An 18468-nucleotide genomic window follows, 5' to 3' on the forward strand; every position below is an offset into this window, starting at 1 on the left:
ACATATACACATGCATATATTGGTGGATCCCACGCCACCGTTTGAAACACCGACGAGTCATAGGCGGGTCCCGCGCCACAGTTTCGGGACACCGACGGGTCATTGTCGGGTCTGGCACCATCATTCGGAACACCGACGGGTCATCGGCGGGTCCCGCGGCACAGTTTCGGGACACCGACGGGTCATCTTCGGATCCGGCATCATCGTTCGAAACACCAACGTCATCGAAGGGTCCCACAGCACCGTTTCGGGACACCGACGGGTCATCGTCCGGTCCGGCGTCATCGTTCGAAACACAGACGGGTCATCGGCAGGTCTCACGACACCGTTTTGGGACACCGACGGGTCATCATCGGGTCCGGCGTCATCGTTCGGAACACCGACAGGTCATCGGCGGGTCCGGCGACACAGTTTCGGGACACCGATGAATCCGGTGTCATCATTCGGAACACTGACGGGTCATCGGAGGGTCCCGCTCCACCGCTTTGGGACACCGACGGGTCATCGTCAAGTCTCGTGCGACCGGATGTGTGCATATATATGTGTGTGTATAAACGTGTATATGTGTGTGTGTATATAAGCGTGTATATGCGCTTGTATATGAGCGTGTATATGTGTGTATACATATTCATATATCTATTCTATTAAAATATAATAAGTGCAAATCCGAAATCACTGTTCATAAGGATCTACCAATTAAATTGCGACATATAAACCAATTCCGAAATGACTGTTCACACCTCACTGTGAATACAAACCGTTTTTTTTTTACTTTGTCACCGTACGAAATGTTAAGTGCCTATTCATTTTCGTTGTGACTATTTGTAATCCAATAAGATTACGACACATCATCACTTTCTCTTTATTAATATAATGAGAATCCAACGGCAGGTTGAGCGGTTATATTTGCCTTGGAAGTACGAAAGAGAGAAAAAGAGAGGCTCAATAGAAAGAGAGTGCGAGAGATGGAGCGAGAAAGAGAGTTCGGGAGAGAATTGGCTGAAGAACGAGGATTCAACCGCTTAAGGTATGGCTCTCCTTGTTTTCCTTTGGTTATCTTTTGAATTTTAGATACGAAATTCTAGAATTTCGTCTTGCGTTTGATTTGAAGGTTCAAAGATGAAATTCGTCTTCAGTTTTGGGGGTTTAGGCGAGCAAGTGAAAAAGAAATTATGATTCATCGTTGGAATCGCTCAAGGTAAACAAATATTTCTTCTCGTGTTGTCATATTCCCGAATTGCGACCTCTTATGGGTTTTTCATTTGGGATGTTTGGGTTCTTCAATGGGTTTTATCTGTTTATTTATATTTTCTGGGTTGGGATATGATTTTTTTGAGTCGAACCTCTCTTAGGGTTTTCCTTATACACGTGTATGATATTTTAATTCTGAAAAAAGCTATAACAATATTTGTGTATTTTGAAATATGACCTATCTGTAGGCATTTATAGGGTTTAGCTATGGTATATTGATACGGATAGGCTTTGAGATTGATATTTGGTGGTATTATGGAATAAAGCGAAGGAAAAAGGAGGCTTGGTCTCGAAAAGTTCGGGTTTTGGGGGTCTTTGAGTTACACCGTCACAGCGGGTTTGGGATTGAACTCGAGGAATGATGAAGAGGATAGTAAAGCTGTGGCCAAATTGGAAGAAGTGTTTTCCTCGGTCAGAATTCTTCATTCTTTTGGTTTAATTTAGGATTTATGTAATTTGAGTTTGACTGGTGAGAATTATGTAATGTTTTTCACAGATGGCCATCCAAATCGGTAGATATATTGTGACGATGATGAGTACGGGAGTAATCCTGGGAGTTGGATTTCGGATATCTGGTAAGTATCAACAAAATCAAAATAAATACATAAATCATGTACTGAAAATGTTTATTGTTTAATGACTGACAAATTTGAACCTGGTTTTTTTTTTTTTTTTGAAGGGGGTGACAGTGTTGATATGGTACAGCTGGCTCGGGGGAATCATCATCGGGACGATGATCGGGTCCAACATGGTTTTGGAGGAGCATTGCCGAGCCGGTCCACGCATAGTCGTTATAACCATAAGGTAAGCAAAAAAAAAAAAAAAAAACCCAAAATCGCCTTTTGATTTCCTTATTTCATGATGCAATGATTAAGGTTGATAAAAACTCGACGTTGGATTTGCTTGTATCGAACAGTACGAGGGGGCTAGGGAAAGCGCTCGCTCGTGAATTATATATATATATATATATATATATATATATATATATGTGTGTGTGTGTATAGATAAATACATAGAAGTCCTTTTTTGTCACTATTACTGCCACATAGAAGCAAAGTTGGATTTCAAAAATCTAAATGATTTGGATACACACATTTCTTAGTTCGTCTAGAGCCATAAAGAGATTAACTTTTTACTTTGGTGAATATTTTTAGGCTTATACTTGTATGTGGTCTTGTTTTATATTACTCTGAGTTTGTGTGAATTTTTATGTTGTTGGCTTTGAAGTTTGTCTTTCACACCTCCCTATTTGGTCTGGCTCAGTACGTAGTTAGTATTACTCTTTTGTAGTTATTTCCAGTGCCTGTGGGTGTGTGATTGCAGGGGCTTGTAGGTTGCAGCACATTCTACTCACTGGTCGCTACAAGCTTCAATTAAATTGTGTTATAGTGATTACGTGAATAACTTTGTGTATGAAACTAATGATCTATTAATATTATAATATTATTAAAATGACGAGCTCGACGTTCCGCCTTCTACCTTGATGACGAGCTCTTAAGCATGGCCTTATCCACGAATTCAGGTTCATATTTTCCCTTTCTCTCTATTACAAACTCACTTTACCCCTTTCCTTTAATTGCAGTCCAAATAATTTGATTCGGTGTTTTCTCTTCTCCAAGGTACGTACATTGATGTCTCAAGCATTTTCTCCTCACAGTTCATTGATTGATGTCATGCGTAATTTCTCCTTGCAGTATTCGGTTCTAGGGCATGATTTCGGTCTTCACAAATTTATAGGAGTTTTCTTATTTAAGGTGGTGGTTCATCAAATTAAAATTCTAGCTTTACCATTTAGTATGATTGAGAAACGTATGAATTAAATACTCATTCTTTGGATTCCAGTTCAAAGTTAGCCCATTTATGTAAAAAAAAAATTAATTTACTTATATATTATCAAGTTTGAAAGCATAATTTACTTATATATTACCAAATTTTATCGAGCCATGCTGAGCGCAAGAACATAGCTTCCGGTAGGTAATATAATCTGAGCTTCATGTACAATGTCTCTCTGTTGCTAGGACTAATTGTAGATCACTCCTCGAGAATTACTCTGTCAAATCCTGTTTTATTAATTTCATTTATAATTTTCTCTATTTTGGATTTCGGATGTTAATTTCAAATGGATTAGTTGATGTTTTGTTCTTGAATTTGGGTTTGTTTCAGATTTTCCAAGTATACACCTATATAACCCATTTGTAATTATAATACGTTTTCCGTATAATGACGAAGTGGTTAATCTCATCAAAATTCAAGTGTAAAGCAATGGTGCAAATAATTGAAAGTTCATAATTATTTAGAAGGTCACAGTACTAATGCTTCTTCCACATTGCAATGATGCTTGTAGATTGCGCTATGAAATAAGTAGCTCTTGCACCATATTTGGCGTCAAACTCATTGTGTATGACTTTGCGGAAGAGGAGGTTGATCAAGATTGAAAATTCTAGAGATGAAGAATCAAAATCTATTATCTCTTACTTAATTTGAATTTATTTTACTCCCACGGTTTATAATGGAATATTATCTCTTACAATTTCATATTATTTTTCAATTGTATTTTACTTTGATGAATACTGGTAAAACTCTTTAACAAAGATGTATTAAAAAGCCATAACATTATTTTAAAATAAATTTACCAATTAGTATCTATAATCACTACGTGCGAAGCACGTTCTACATCCTAGTGTGTATATAAGCATGTATATATGTGTCAGGGCCAGTGAGGCTTTAAGCGAAAATCAATAATTAGGCCTTTATTTTCTTCAAGAAAATAGTCCATAATTTTACATCATTGTAGTATTTTGGTCACAAATTTTTTTTGGGCATCCGCGACAAAAGTCGTGGCTGTTTTTATCAAAGTCGTGGCTGTTGTTACTTCAGCCGCGACAACAGCCACGACAAAAGTCGTGGTTGTTGCTCCGTTGCTGTTGACCAATAGCCACGACATCCGTTGCTGTTGACCAACAGCCACGACTTGTCGTGGCTAAAATCAGCCGCGACAAAACAACCGCGACTAGTCGTGGCTGTTGTCGCGGCTGATTTCGACCACATAATTTTGTCGGGAAACCTTTTTCCCTCCAATTATTCCCGCCAAATTTTTTCCCACCATTTTTTCCAGCCATTTCCCACCATTTTTTCCCGCCCTTTTTTTGAGTAATTTTTCCCGCCAATTTTTAAATGTTTCAATTGTAAAATAATTACACAAATAAAATCTTATTAACCAAAATAATATATTTCATTCATATGATGAATTCATGATTATACTTATAAAATATCTCATACTAATAAACTAAAATACAATACTAAAATAAAATAACGCTCGCAACGCTAGTAAACCAAAATATAACATACTGCTCGACATCGTCCCGAACTTGCTCGCCGGGTCGTCCCCGCTGTCGTCTCCGTAGTGGCACGCCATCCGAAACCCTCTCATGAGACACCGCACCGAAGACAGCTTCGCCTCCGCTCGCACCGATTCGGCCCACGCGTCCACCATTTCGGCGGTGATTGTTGTGGGAGTAAATATCTCTCCCTTCTATCTAGCGAACTAGATCGACCAGGCCCACAGCGAGTTCGGCCCAAAAGGAAAGATAATCGTCAGATCGGCCCAAAGCCCAGTTCGGCCTAATAAACCCAGAATGGTCCAAAACATTATTTCGAATGGAAATCAGACTCGACCCGGGCCCATAGACGTTCCTAGACGGTCCCGCCAAGGAATTTGAAGTTCGAAGCCATCAAAGAAACGGTCAAATCGCCTAGAAGAGTGGAGATGTGCGCAAGAATAAAGGATCGAAGACCAGTTCTGCACGTACACGTGTATCGATCTGAAGACGAAGGAAAGTCAGCAAAGTGGCTATAAAAGCTCATTCCTTCCTCGTTCAGAAGGAGGGATTTTTGGGGAGAGAGATTGCGATATTGTCTTCTGAAGCTTATTTTCTGTTCATTTCCATTCGAATTTTTCTTATTCTGATAGAGCTTTATTCGATTATCAATAAAAAAGGAACATCCTTTCGCCCTATTTATATTTTTTCATATCGTTTATTAATTTCTTTCGGATTCTAGTTCAGTCTTCATAAACGGATTCTGAGACCCTCTGTTTATATAAATAAATATACTAGATAACTCGAAATAATCCAGTGTAGATTGTTGGGTCGAGAAATCGGTTCAACAATTTGGCGCCGTCTGTGGGACACTTATTAGAAACCTAACGCCGAAGAACACAGATCGGATCTGAAAGAATGTCTTCTAACAGCGAGCACGAAATCCCGATCTCTGGAGCTGATCCAGAGACACGGGCTCTTCTGCTGAAACTCGTTGAAACCACCGCCGAATTCCAGAGATCAACCCGATCCCAGCTCGATAGCTTGACAGCTGCACAATCTTCGCTTCAAGAGCAGCTCGACGTTGAGCGAGCTATCCTGCTGAGTTCGACCGATCCGCCTACCGCAAACGGACGAAGGTTCGTCCCGCCCGGGAGGCGGTTAAGCTTCTCTGGGATCCACATGTCGCCCGACACGGCCGGCCCTAGCAATACGGTCGGAATGGGTCAGTTTAATGGGCAGGTCGAAGCCAGTGTTTGGCGAGCTCGACCGACTCAAGGCGACCTACCACCCCCACCTCCAGGAGGCCCTCCTCCTGGATATGTTCCCCAAGTCATCAACCTCCCCCGCGAGGGAGGAGTTCCTGAGGAACCGAATTATTTCGAGCCGATAACTCGCCCGAATGAAGGAAACCCTCAGAGAGGAGAAATCCGAACTGGGGGAGAGCAGCTCGCCCGAATGAAGGAAACCCTCAGAGAGGAGAAATCCGAACTGAGGGAGAGCAGTTCGCCGAAGGAAACCCTCAGAGAGGAGAAATCCGAACTGGGGGAGAGCAGTTCGCCGAAGGAACCCCGATGGATGATCACCCCGCGTTCAATGCCTTCCGCCAGTTGGTGGAGGAGAAGTTCCGGGCTGTCGATTCCCGAATGCACTATGCCACGAGTTCGGCCCCTGAGATCGACCGATTGGTGGCAGATACCGGTCGAACTCCTTTTGCTCCGTGCATCACCCAGGTCAGGATTGGGGACACCGGGAAAGTCAGGCTCCCTAAGTACTCCGGTACTTCTAACCCAAAAACATACGTAACAGCCTTTCGCATCGCGATAGGGTGAGCATGTCTGCGAGATAACGAGCGAGAAGCAAGGTTTTGCCAGTTATTCGCCGAAAATCTGTCAGGAAGTGCCCTAGATTGGTTTTCCCGTCTAGAGGAAGGGTCGATAAGCTCTTTTCAGCAGCTGTCGGCCGCGTTCATCAAGCACTATTCAATGTTAGTAGAAGATGAGGCAACCATGGCAGATCTATGGAACACTCAACAAGCCAGAGACGAAACCCTGAAAAGCTTCATGACAAGGTTCAAAACTGTCATGTCAAAAATCCCTTCCATAGAGGGAGAATCGGCTCTGAACGCCCTAAAAAATGGACTGTGGCACGAGTCCAGATTCCGAGAAGAAATGACCGTAAACAGACCACCCACCGTCGAAGATGCAATTCACCGCGCTTCGAACTACGCCAAAGCTGAGGAAGAAAGGGCCCTCCTATCGAAGAAGCATAACCCAAGGAAAATCCCCTCTATGACACCTGTTCCGGCCATGGCTAGGACACCCGGGATGAAACCTTACCGAAACAATGAATGGAGGAAGCCCCCGAGTATCCCGAAGCACGCCTTTAACGTAAACGATGAGGGAGTTCCCGAAGGAAGCACCCCGAAATGGCCACGTGACAAGAAAAAATACTGCGACTTCCACAAAAACTACGGACACGACACTAGACTGCGTCGTAGCCCGAAAGGTACTTATTGAGAAGTATAAAAATGGAGAGTTAAAGAACGTCGACCTGGGACCACCACCCCAGAAGAAATAATTTAACAACAACAGAACCCGAGGAAATCCCTCTCCGAAAAGAGGAAGAGCAAAGGAAGACGACAACTACGTCTCCCAAGCAAAACCCCGGATCAACTACATCATGGGAGGTTCAAAATTTTGCAGGGATAGCATAAACTCGATCAAGGCACACCAACGTCAACTCAAAGGTACACCGAGGTCACCTGGGTGCCGAAAGGAAGAAGACACCGCGATGTCATTCAGTGAAAGCGATACCAAAAGGCTATACGGACCCCATGACGACGCGTTAATCATCGAACTCGAAGTGGGTAACTGCGTAGTAGCCAGAATCTTGGTTGACGGAGGAAGCTCCGTAGATGTTATATTCAAAACCACTTTGGATAGAATGAACATCGACGAGACCGAAATCGAACACAAGCCCAACTAGCTATCAGGATTCAATGGGGAAGTCACACCTTCTCTAGGAATCATCGAACTCCCTGTATGGGCTGGAGACGTAAACCGAATGGTCGAGTTTACCGTTCTCGACTGCCCGTCCCCGTTCAACGCTATCCTATGGAGACCTTGGATACACGGAATGAGGGCGGTACCATCAACTTACCACCTGTACGTGCGATTTCCGACCCCCAACGGGATACAAGAAATCAGAGGGAGCCAAGAGGTGTCCCGAATTTGTTATATGAATAACCACAAAAGGATCGTCGAAAAGCACCGGCCAGAAGAAAGCGATTCCGAGGATCCAACTAGCAAAGAAGCCAACGAGGGCCAATAGCAATTAATGACCATCGGGGACGAAATCACCTTCTCGCCTCCGAAGGAAAGTTCAGAGGAAAAGGATGAGCCTAATACGGAGTCAGTAACACAAATTCAAATAGACGGAACCGACCCCGAGAGATGTGTAGGCATCGGAGCCAAGTTGAAAGGAAGCGTCCGCCGAGAACTAATAGCGTTCCTGAAGAAGAACAAGGGAACATTTGCGTGGACGACAGAGGACATGCCAGGCATAGACCTCGAAATCGCCGCACAGCAACTCAACGTCGACCCCAGTTACAAACCTGTGAAGCAGAAGCGTAGGAAACTCGGCCCAGAAAGAGCTAAAGTGGTCAACGAAGAAGTAGACCGCCTCTTAAAATCCGGTTTAATACGCGAAGTAAGATACCCCGATTGGCTCGCCAACACCGTCTTCGTCAAGAAAAAGAACGGAAAATGGTGCGTATGCGTCGATTATACCGATCTTAATAAAGCTTGCCCTAAAGACAGCTTTCCTCTACCACACATAGAGCGCTTGGTGGAAGCCACCGCCGGTCATAAAGTCCTGTCAATCATGGATGCATTTTCAGGATACAACCAAATCCTGATGCATCCCAATGACCATGAAAAAACCGCTTTCACAACCGACAAATGTATCTATTGCTATAAGGTGATGCCCTTCGGGCTAAAAAACGCAGGAGCCACGTATCAACGCCTAGTGAATAAAATGTTCGCCGACAAGATAGGAACAACGATGGAAGTCTACATCGACGACATGTTAGTAAAGTCACTACAAGAAACAGACCACGTCACACATTTAGAAGAATGTTTCAAAGTCCTAAACAGTTACCAAATGAAGTTGAACCCGTCCAAATGTACCTTCGGGGTATCTTCTGGAAAATTCCTCAGATACATGGTAACTCAGAGGGGAATTGAAGCCAACCCGGACCAAATACAAGCGCTCCGAAATTTACCTTCCCCCCGAAACAAAAGAGAGATCCAGAGGCTAACCGGGCGAGTGGCAGCCCTTAGCCGATTCATCTCTCGATCGACCGATAAATGTCTTCCTTTCTATAAACTCCTAAGAGGAAATAAGAAGTTCGAATGGACAGAAAAATGCGAAGAAGCGTTCGAACAACTAAAATAATACCTAGCCAAACCCCCAATCCTAGCCAAACCAGAAGTAGGGGAACCACTCTACTTGTATGTCGCCGTATCGCACACCGCGGTCAGCGGAGTACTCGTCAGAGAAGAGCGAGGAGACCAAAAACCTGTATTTTACATCAGTAGATCACTCGTCGACGCAGAAACAAGATATCCGGCAATGAAAAAATTAGCCTTGGCCGTCGTCACAGCAGCCCGAAAGCTACGACCATATTTCCAATCCCACTCAATAGTCGTAATGACCACTCAACCTTTACGATCATTCCTACACAGCCCCAATCAATCAGGAAGATTAACCAAATGGGCCGTCGAGTTAAGCGAATACGACACCGAATATCGCATTAGGACATGCGCGAAATCACAAGTTCTAGCCGACTTCCTAATCGAGCTCCCCGCAAACGAAAGCGAAACCACGGCAAGCACCGGATGCTGGACCTTAAAGTCGACGGTTCCTCCACAAAACAAGGGGCCGGGATCGGGATACATTTGGCATCGCCACATGGAGAAGTGATCGAACAATCCTTCCACCTGGATTTCACCGCCTCAAACAACGAAGCCGAGTATGAGGCACTAATCGCGGGACTACGCCTGGCAAAAGCTGTGGGAGCAAAATCCATATCCGCTTTTTGCGACTCGCAACTCGTCGCAAATCAAATCAGCGGAGAATTCGAAACAAGAGACGAGCGCATGGAGGCGTACGCACAACAAGTAAAAGAAATGGCAAAACAATTTGAAAAATTCGAATTAACCCGAATTCCTAGGGGAGAAAATACCACAGCTGACGCCCTCGCCGCCTTGGCTTCAACATCAGATCCCGCAATAACCCGAATCATACCGGTCGAAGCAATAAAAAATCTTTCATCACTACCAAAAGCGCGAGCATAATGGTAATAATAGAAGAGGGGGACTGGAGAAGGGATATAATCAGATATATCTCCGAAGGCCACACCCCGACAGATAAACAATTGCGCCGAAAACTAATCAGCCAAAGCGCAAGATTCTCCATAATAGAGGGAGTGCTTTTTAAAAGAAGTTTCTCCGGAGTATACCTGCGGTGTATAGGAAAAGAAGAATCCAAACGCATCCTTTCCATAATACACGAAGGAGAATACGGGAACCACGCGGCCGAAAGAGCCCTAGCCGTTAAAATAAAAAATCAAGGGTACTTTTGGCCAACCATGGTCGCCGACTGCGAACAACATTCACGGAAATGCGACCAATGCTAAAAGCATGCCCCAAATATCAAACAACCAGCCGAAGAACTATCCTCCATATCCGCTCCGTACCCATTTCTAAAATGGTCCATGGATATCGTCGGCCCCCTAGCCAAAGCACCTGGAGGGCTGAAATTCCTCCTTATAACAACAGACTATTTTTCCAAATGGGTGGAAGCCGAAGCATTCGTCTCGATAAGGGACGTGGACGTAAAAAATTTTATTTGGAAAAACATAATTTGTCGACATGGAGCGCCGCAAGAAATAATCACTGATAACGGCGCACAATTCATATCAAAAGAATTCCGACGATTCTGCGCAGCGGAAGGAATCACTTTACGATTCTCGACGCCCCGATACCCGCAAGGGAACGGACACACTGAGGCTACCAACAAAACAATCGTTAGTAACGTGAAAAAGAAACTACTAACCAAGAAAGAACGATGGGCTGATGAACTCCCCGGAGTACTTTAGGCCTACCGCTCGAGTCCGCGAAGGCTTACTGGGGAAACCCCATACTCCCTGGTCTACGGAGTCGAAGCAATACTGCCCATTGAACACGAAATCCAAACAATTCGCACCATGTACGCGAACGATCACGAGGAAACTAACAATAAAATGCTATGCGACTCCCTCGATTTGACAGACGAAAGAAGAAATCGAGCCCTAACGCGCATGAGTTTATACCAACGATCAATCGCCCGATACTACAATAAAGGAGTCAACTTCCGAGAATTTCATACTGGAGATCTCGTATTGAGGAAGGTGTATCAAAACAGGGCCGAAGAAAATGCAGGAAAATTGGGAGCAAACTGGGAAGGACCATACCGAGTCTCAGATTTCCCACGAACAGGCGTCTACAAGCTTGAAACGCTCGACGGTATCCCAGTACTCAGATATTGGAATATCATGAACCTAAAGAAATATTACTATTAAAAAGTAATATCACAACAATCGAACTACGTAACGGTTTGATCCCAAACATGGGTACGTAGGCAGCCTTGAGACAAGGTTCAGCCCCCACCTCACATAAACGAGAGAAACTTGAAACGAACAAGTTCGATTCAGATCAATTCGCCAAACGCGACGGATTCGACCTACACCCGCAAATGAACACGCCTAAGGCTTCGTCCATGCATAGTGTACGATAAATTACTATAAACCTAACTCAAGAGCAAAGAAAGACTCAGAGTTTTGGTTCGGAAAAGACAAATCACGTATAAGGCATAACCTGGTGGCATGCCGTATACGTAATCCCGACACGACTAGGGGTTCGACTGACGATGATCGACACATATCGTGCAAATAAGTTGTCAACAAATAAACGCCATAGTAAATCAGTGCGTTCGTTCAAATACAAGGAAAAAGATAATTATGCATTGTCTATCGAGGCCATCATTGGAATAAAAACGCAAGCAAAATAAGAAAATAAACATCAATAACATTTAACAAAATTCATGAAATATGTTCGACACAAATAAAATGAAAGAAAATAACGATAATAAAGTGAAATGAGTTCGACAAACTTGCCCAGATGTCGGGCCCAAAATGAATATGCCCACGCAGGGGCCCAAAAAAACAAATTGATTATTTAAAAAAGCGAACTTAGAAAGAAAATGGGGGAGGCGAGGCGAGTCTAGGCCGACTTGTCCTCGGCGAGCTCGGCTTCTTTTGAGTTCTCCCCAGCCTCGTCAATCGACACAAGCACGGCCTCCGAGCTGTCGAGCATCGAGCCGAACTGGTCCGCGACCTCAGAAGTCCCGGGCGCCGGCACGTCGGGAGGCGGACGATCCTCATAGGGAGTGAACTCGAGATCTTCGGCCCCAGCGAGAGAAGGCAGGGGCACGCCGTCAAGCTCGGCTTGAAGCTTCACCAGCTCGTCTTTAGCTTCTTGCAGCTCGGCAGGGGCGTCGATAATCTCTTTGTTGACGACCTCCTGGAAGATCGGCGACACTGCCTTGGCCTGGTCGAGGTTACGCATAATGGTCGTCCTCTTCCTTCCGGCCGTGATGAACTGGCGGTAAGCTATCAACGCCCCCTTGTACTTCGCCCCGGCAACCTTCCTGCCCGAGCGAATACCATCGTCCTTAGCCGAACGGTAAGCGCGGTACAAGGAACGATTTCCCGCATTCTCCTTCGCCAGCTCGGCCTTCACCCGGTCCAAGTCGGACCCAAGGTTGCGATGGGAGGCCTCGGCCAAATCGAGCTCTCTCTTCAGATCGACCCGCGTCCTCTCGGAATCTTGAAGGCGATCTTCAAGATCCTTCACACGACGGGCGTATGTCTCCGCCTCGGCAATGAGGTGGTCCATCTGGCCAAGGGAACCTTGGCACTTCGTGAGCTCGTCCTCAGAAGCCTTCAGCTCAGTTCGCAGATCTTGGTTCGCGTGGGAGAGGCGGTCGTACATCACCTCGTAACCAAGAAAGCCCTTATTCAGCTCGGCCATGAACTGCAGAAATAAGAGTTAGCCTTGGGAAATGACACAGAAGCCAAAACATAAGATCAAAACTTACCCGAGAGCCCGCCGCGCTGACGAAGCGATAGTAGCTCGCCCCGTGCATCCTCGAGACCATAGGGAGCCGGTACTCAGGAAAGTTGAACTGGTGCATGAGACACGCCGCCGCCGCCGGGTCATCACAGACCGGCTTGTCGAGGTTCTAGTTGAACGCCAACTTGCAAGAGCCCGGCGGAGACCCCCGCGGTTGGCCGGATCCCTTCACGGCCTTCCCACGGTCGTCAGCTCGACCCTTCTTCTGATCGCCCTGCTGTTGGGGGACGTCCTTTACATCATTCCTCTTGGCCTGAGAGGAAGGAGCCGCCGTGGATTTAGCCACGGCGGTCGAAGCCTTTGCGACTTCGGCGATCGAAGCCTTGATGGCTCCGGCAGGAGGGGTCTTGGCGGTCTGGGCGATCGCAGGCTCGCCGTCGAGCTCGACGAGCAGCGCGGCCGGGGGTACCACGACCGAAAGCTCCTGGAAGCCAGGAGTAGAGACCGACGCCGCCGGAACGGGTCGGTTGGCCTTCTCGGCCGATCCGGACGAGGCCCCGGCTTCATTGGTCGCCCTAAGGGCCTTCTTCTTGGCCCGCCAATCGACGTCCTCGTTGTTCATCTCGGACGAGGAGGAGAGATCGTCTGAAAATTCGTCTAAAAGGACACAAAAAACAAAATACATACATATATATATATATATATATATATATATATATATATATATATATAAACGAATTCGAAAATAAAAACTGACCTGAAGAAACAGCGGGCCAAAGATCGGCTGCCACAAACCGAGCTTCGGAAAAGGACTTCCAGGAGACTTCGCAAGCGCGCAGCTTCTGGACTTTTAGATCGAACGTGTCCGACGGAAACACGACGATCTTCTCTGCAAAAAACAAAAACAACAGAATATTAGTTCGCTCCAGGCAGGTAATAGCCAGTTCGCAGATCGCCAGAAAATCCCCCTAATTACCACAATCCGTCTTCCACGGGACGGATAAGCAATCCTTCACTACCTCGACCGTCCTCTCGCAGATTTCGAAATAAAAGTATTTCGAACCCCAGTTCTTGTCCTTGCCAGGGATGTCAGTAACTATACCCTGGCGAGGTCGGTTCACCAAATAGAAGCACACCGGATGGTGCTTTGAGTTGCTCTTCGCGACCAACAGACGGCCGAGGTCATTAACGTCTAAAGAGACCACAGCCTCTTTAGACAATAGCAACAGAGCCATCACCTGGCGAACAAAATTCGGACACATTTGGGCGAACTGAAGTCCCAAACGGTCACAGAACTCGATGAGCAGTCGGGGATAGGAAAACGAAGTCCGCACTCCTCGAAAAATACCTGGTATGCACAAGCATATCCAGGGATGACTCGATCGGCGGACTTGCCTCCTACCTTCACCCGGAGTCTGTCGGGAAAGTTGTATCGCTCCCCCATGTCGGCAAGGTCGCGCTTCGTCAACAACGACGGCGACGACAACTCACGATTGGGATCGTCGCTCTTCCTGTCGGGTGCCGACATTTCTCTTCACAAGGGCTGGTTCCAAAGAATGAAAAGCAAGAACCTGGAATCGACCAAACCTAGAAGGCCCGACACCCACTAATATAACAGAAGGAAATCTCGAAAATTTTCACAGCCGAAAATGGCGAATACAAAGAAATTCAAGAAACACAGAAGAAGAAAAAGAAGAAGAAGAAGAGAAAGTTGCGATTTTTTACCTCTGGGATGTGAATGAATTGATATTAATGAGAAGAATCGAAGGGTCACAGCTTTATTTAAGCGTCAAATCGACGGTTGAGAATCCCGAGAAGATCGCTATGGTTTAAAAAATATTTTGAGTTATCAAGGCACGGACGTAGCGACACGTGTCTATGGCGCCTGCTCAAAAGTAACCAAGAGGTAGAAATACCCAAATATTTCGTCAAATTTCAACCAGATTCCGAAAAAATCTCGGTTCGACAAAGTATATTCTATATTATTTTATAACATAGAAGATACTGGGGGACTGATTGTGGGAGTAAATATCTCTCCCCTCTATCTAGCGAACTAGATCAACCAGGCCCACAGCGAGTTCGGCCCAAAGGGAAAGATAATCGTTAGATCGGCCCAAAGCCCAGCTCGGCCTAATAAACCCAGAATGGTCCAAGACATTATTTCGAATGGAAATCAGACTTGACCCGGGCCCATAGACGTTCCTAGACGGTCCCGCCAAGGAATTTGAAGTTCGAAGCCATCAAAGAAACGGTCAAATCGCCTAGAAGAGTGGAGATGTGCGCAAGAATAAAGGATCGAAGACCAGTTCTGAAGACGAAGGAAAGTCAGCAAAGTGGCTATAAAAGCTCATTCCTTTCTCGTTCAGAAGGAGGGATTTTTGGGGAGAGAGATTGCGATATTGTCTTCTGAAGCTTATTTTCTGTTCATTTCCATTCGAATTTTTCTTATTCTGATAGAGCTTTATTCGATTATCAATAAAAAAGGAACATCCTTTCGCCCTATTTATATTTTTTCATATCGTTTATTAATTTCTTTCGGATTCTAGTTCAGTCTTCATAAACGGATTCTGAGACCCTCTGTTTATATAAATAAATATACTAGATAACTCGAAATAATCCAGTGTAGATTGTTGGGTCGAGCAATCGGTTCAACAATTGTCCGCCCCAAAGGCTTCTCGTCTTTCTTCTCCTCCGTGGCCTCTTCAGTGTCGATAGTCTCCTTGACTTCATTGCTATCATCGGCTTCTTCTTTTTCTTCCTCTACCACCTCTTCGGCGTCGGTATCCATATCTTCTTATATTTACACATGTACATCATAGTGGTATGAAGAGACTTGTCATGAAACCTGTTAAGAGTGAACAACAATTTGCAGACAACTATGGACCTTCCTATATATTTACATCATTGTAGTATTTTGGTCACAAATTTTTTTTGGGCATATAGTTTTGGTCTATAATATATTGATTTCGTAACATTTTACTCCATTTATAATTATTTAACACCTAAACCGTATAACCATATTTTTAAATTAAAAATATCTTATTATATTATAAAATAAACTAATCAAATTATATTTTAACCATTAAAGCACTAAATAAAGATAAAAAATAGACTATTAGTGCATTGTTTTATTAAACAGTTAAACTCATTATAATAAATAAATAATAGCAATTATAAAAAAAAAGTTGTATGTTATAAAACTTGTGACGTGATTATTAATGAATAAGGATATTGGCTATATAAATGATAGGATCGAACAATATGGAATAATAATAAGATACAAGTCTCAATTTTCATGTACACAAAAAAATAGCATAGGATACAAGCCTCAGTTTTCATATAAAAGAAAATAGCATTCACACATTGGAATGAAAGAATAGAAATTTAGAAAGTTTGTTAAAGTGGACAAATAAAAAAAAGAACTTTGTTCTAATAAAAAAAAACTGAGTAAATATAAGGCACTATTAATTTTAAAAAAAAAAAAGTAGAGCACGTACAACAAAACAAAAGTAGTTGTTTTATGGGAAGAAAATATGTATATATATATTTTTTTTATAGAAAGGAAAGATGTTTTGAGAGAGAGAGCGAGAGCAGTAAATAAGCGAGAGAGAGAAGTAAATAAGCACAATAAAAATTATGAGAGAGAGAAGACACAAAAAATAAAAAACTTTAAATATTAATGAGATAAAATAAATAAACAAAAATAAAATTGGCATATAATATATGAGACCATTTTGTCAGAGGATGGATTAGAGAGGCTTTTCAAAATGGGCCTTTTTCGGGCTTATTATTTTTTAAACAATTGAGGCCTTAAGCGGTGGCTTAATTGGCCTACTAGTAAGGCCGGGCCTGATATGTGTATATGTGTGTGTATATATGTGTGTATGCGCGTGTATATGTGTGTGAATATATGTGTGTATATGAGCGTGTATATTTGTGTATATAAGTGTGTATATGTGTGTGTGTATAATCGTGTATATGTGTGCGAATATGAGTGTGTATATGTGTGTATAGATGTCCATATATGTGTTTATAAGCATGTATATATGTGTATGCGCGTGTATATGTGTGTATATGCGCTTGTATATGAGCATGTATATGTGTGTATATGTGTATATAAGCATGCATATATATATATATGTGTATATGTGTATGTATATGAGTGTGTATATGTGTGCGTATATGAGTGTATATACACGTGTATATGTGTGTATATATGTATATATAAGCGTGTATATATGTATGTATATGAGTGTGTATATGTGTATGTATATAAGCGTGTATTTGTGTGCGTATATGAGTGTATATATACGTGTATATGTGTGTATATGCGCATGTATATGAGCGTGTATATGTGTGTATATATAAGCGTGTATATGTGTGTATATGCGTGCGTATATGAGCGTGTATATATGTGTATATAAGCATTTATATATGTGTAAATATGTGTGTGTATATGCACGTGTATATGAACGTGTATAAGCGTGTGTATACGAGCGTGTATGTGTGTATATACACGTGTATGTGTGTGTGAGAGAAGAAGAGAAATAAATGTGTGCGTGAACATATATGTATGTGTGTGAATACATATTTATTTATGTATTTTCATAGTTTTAAATTATTATTTAAAAAAAAAAACATTTGAAAATAATAAAAAATTGTTTTCAAATTTTTTGTTTTCTTTCATTCTATTTTTTGAAACTGTTTCTTTAAACGTATGATTTTGGTTTTGGAAAACAAATTTTGTTTTTAAAAAACAAAAAACGGTTTTTAAACATCAATCGATGCAGGCATTTATGTTTGGGCATTTCTCTTCTCTCTTAGTTTTTTTACTCTCTTCTTTCTCTTCACCGAGCACCTATGTCTTCTGACCGAAGTTGCACCTCATGCCTAGCCGAGCACCAGTGTGACCACCTCACTCCATCCAAGCAATGTTGTTGCAAACAATAAGAACATATTATCTTTTTAAAAGAAATATTAGGTTTTAGTTGTTTTCATTGTGTTTGGTGTCAAAACTAAACACATTTCAAACCAGATCTGAAGTTTTTTTTTTTCGTATAACGGATCTTGCACGACGGTTTTTTGTAATAATCGTCGTGTAACCTTCTCTTTGCACGACAGTTATGGTCAAGAAAACAGTCATGTAACATCGTTAACACAAGGATGTTTGATAGGACTCGCGACTCTTGAACGACATGTTTTAACGTGGGAGCTGAATCTTGTACGACGGTCGCATAAATCGTTGTGCAAGCTTGTAAGACGAAGGATTGCAAGACGATTTTTACATGCCTTACAAATTTTGTACGACGGATTTTACCTGTCGTGCAAGCCCCTTTTTCTACTAGTGTTTGGACTTCCTTGTTTTAATAGCCACTTTTTTTTTTTTAACGTGTAGATAAAATAATTATTATGTAAATAAATTTCTTATTTTGTCTTAACGAGTACTAATTCTATTTATAATGTATGAATAAAATAATTATTGTGTAAATACTATATTAGTGCTTCATAATAATGGCTACTTCCCAATCTTAGGTCAAATTTGTGTTATTTTTCTAACCACTTTTACTCAAATGACTAAATATATTATTTTTTTAAAAGCAAAAACATAAATATTTTATAGTTAATTCTTACAAAAAATTTAGCAATAGCAATTGATATCCTTCTATTACGTCTACCACTTCATTATTTCAATTTTGTATGTCGGTGTTGTGATGTATTCCTAT

At 42.7% G+C, this 18468-nt stretch overlaps 1 protein-coding gene across 7 annotated transcripts; it reads left to right on the plus strand.

Annotated features, from left to right (window-relative positions):
* The first annotated feature begins 925 nt into the window (after positions 1-925).
* On the plus strand, positions 926-3853 carry LOC149390420 (putative chlorophyll(ide) b reductase NYC1, chloroplastic). Of its 7 annotated transcripts, XR_016300054.1 has the most exons (8): positions 926-1027; positions 1112-1198; positions 1518-1662; positions 1748-1826; positions 1931-2055; positions 2575-2773; positions 2946-3005; positions 3596-3853. XR_016300054.1 is itself a non-coding variant. In XM_089618790.1 (7 exons), exons 1-6 carry the CDS (start codon positions 966-968, stop codon positions 2840-2842), a joined length of 507 nt encoding a protein of 168 aa, XP_089474916.1. In that variant the 5' UTR covers positions 926-965; the 3' UTR covers positions 2843-2870; positions 2946-3550. The 7 variants fall into 7 exon arrangements, 3 of the variants coding, with proteins under 3 accessions (XP_089474916.1, XP_089474914.1, XP_089474915.1); XR_016300051.1 differs by having other exon boundaries at positions 2575-3005; XR_016300052.1 differs by lacking the exon at positions 3596-3853 and having other exon boundaries at positions 2575-2870; positions 2946-3550.
* Positions 3854-18468: the final 14615 nt, after the last annotated feature.

This window comes from Urtica dioica, chromosome 7 (assembly GCF_054948205.1).
Source record: "Urtica dioica subsp. dioica isolate 48M chromosome 7, U.dioica_male_clone48M_v1_H2, whole genome shotgun sequence".
NCBI classification, from domain to species: domain Eukaryota; kingdom Viridiplantae; phylum Streptophyta; class Magnoliopsida; order Rosales; family Urticaceae; genus Urtica; species Urtica dioica.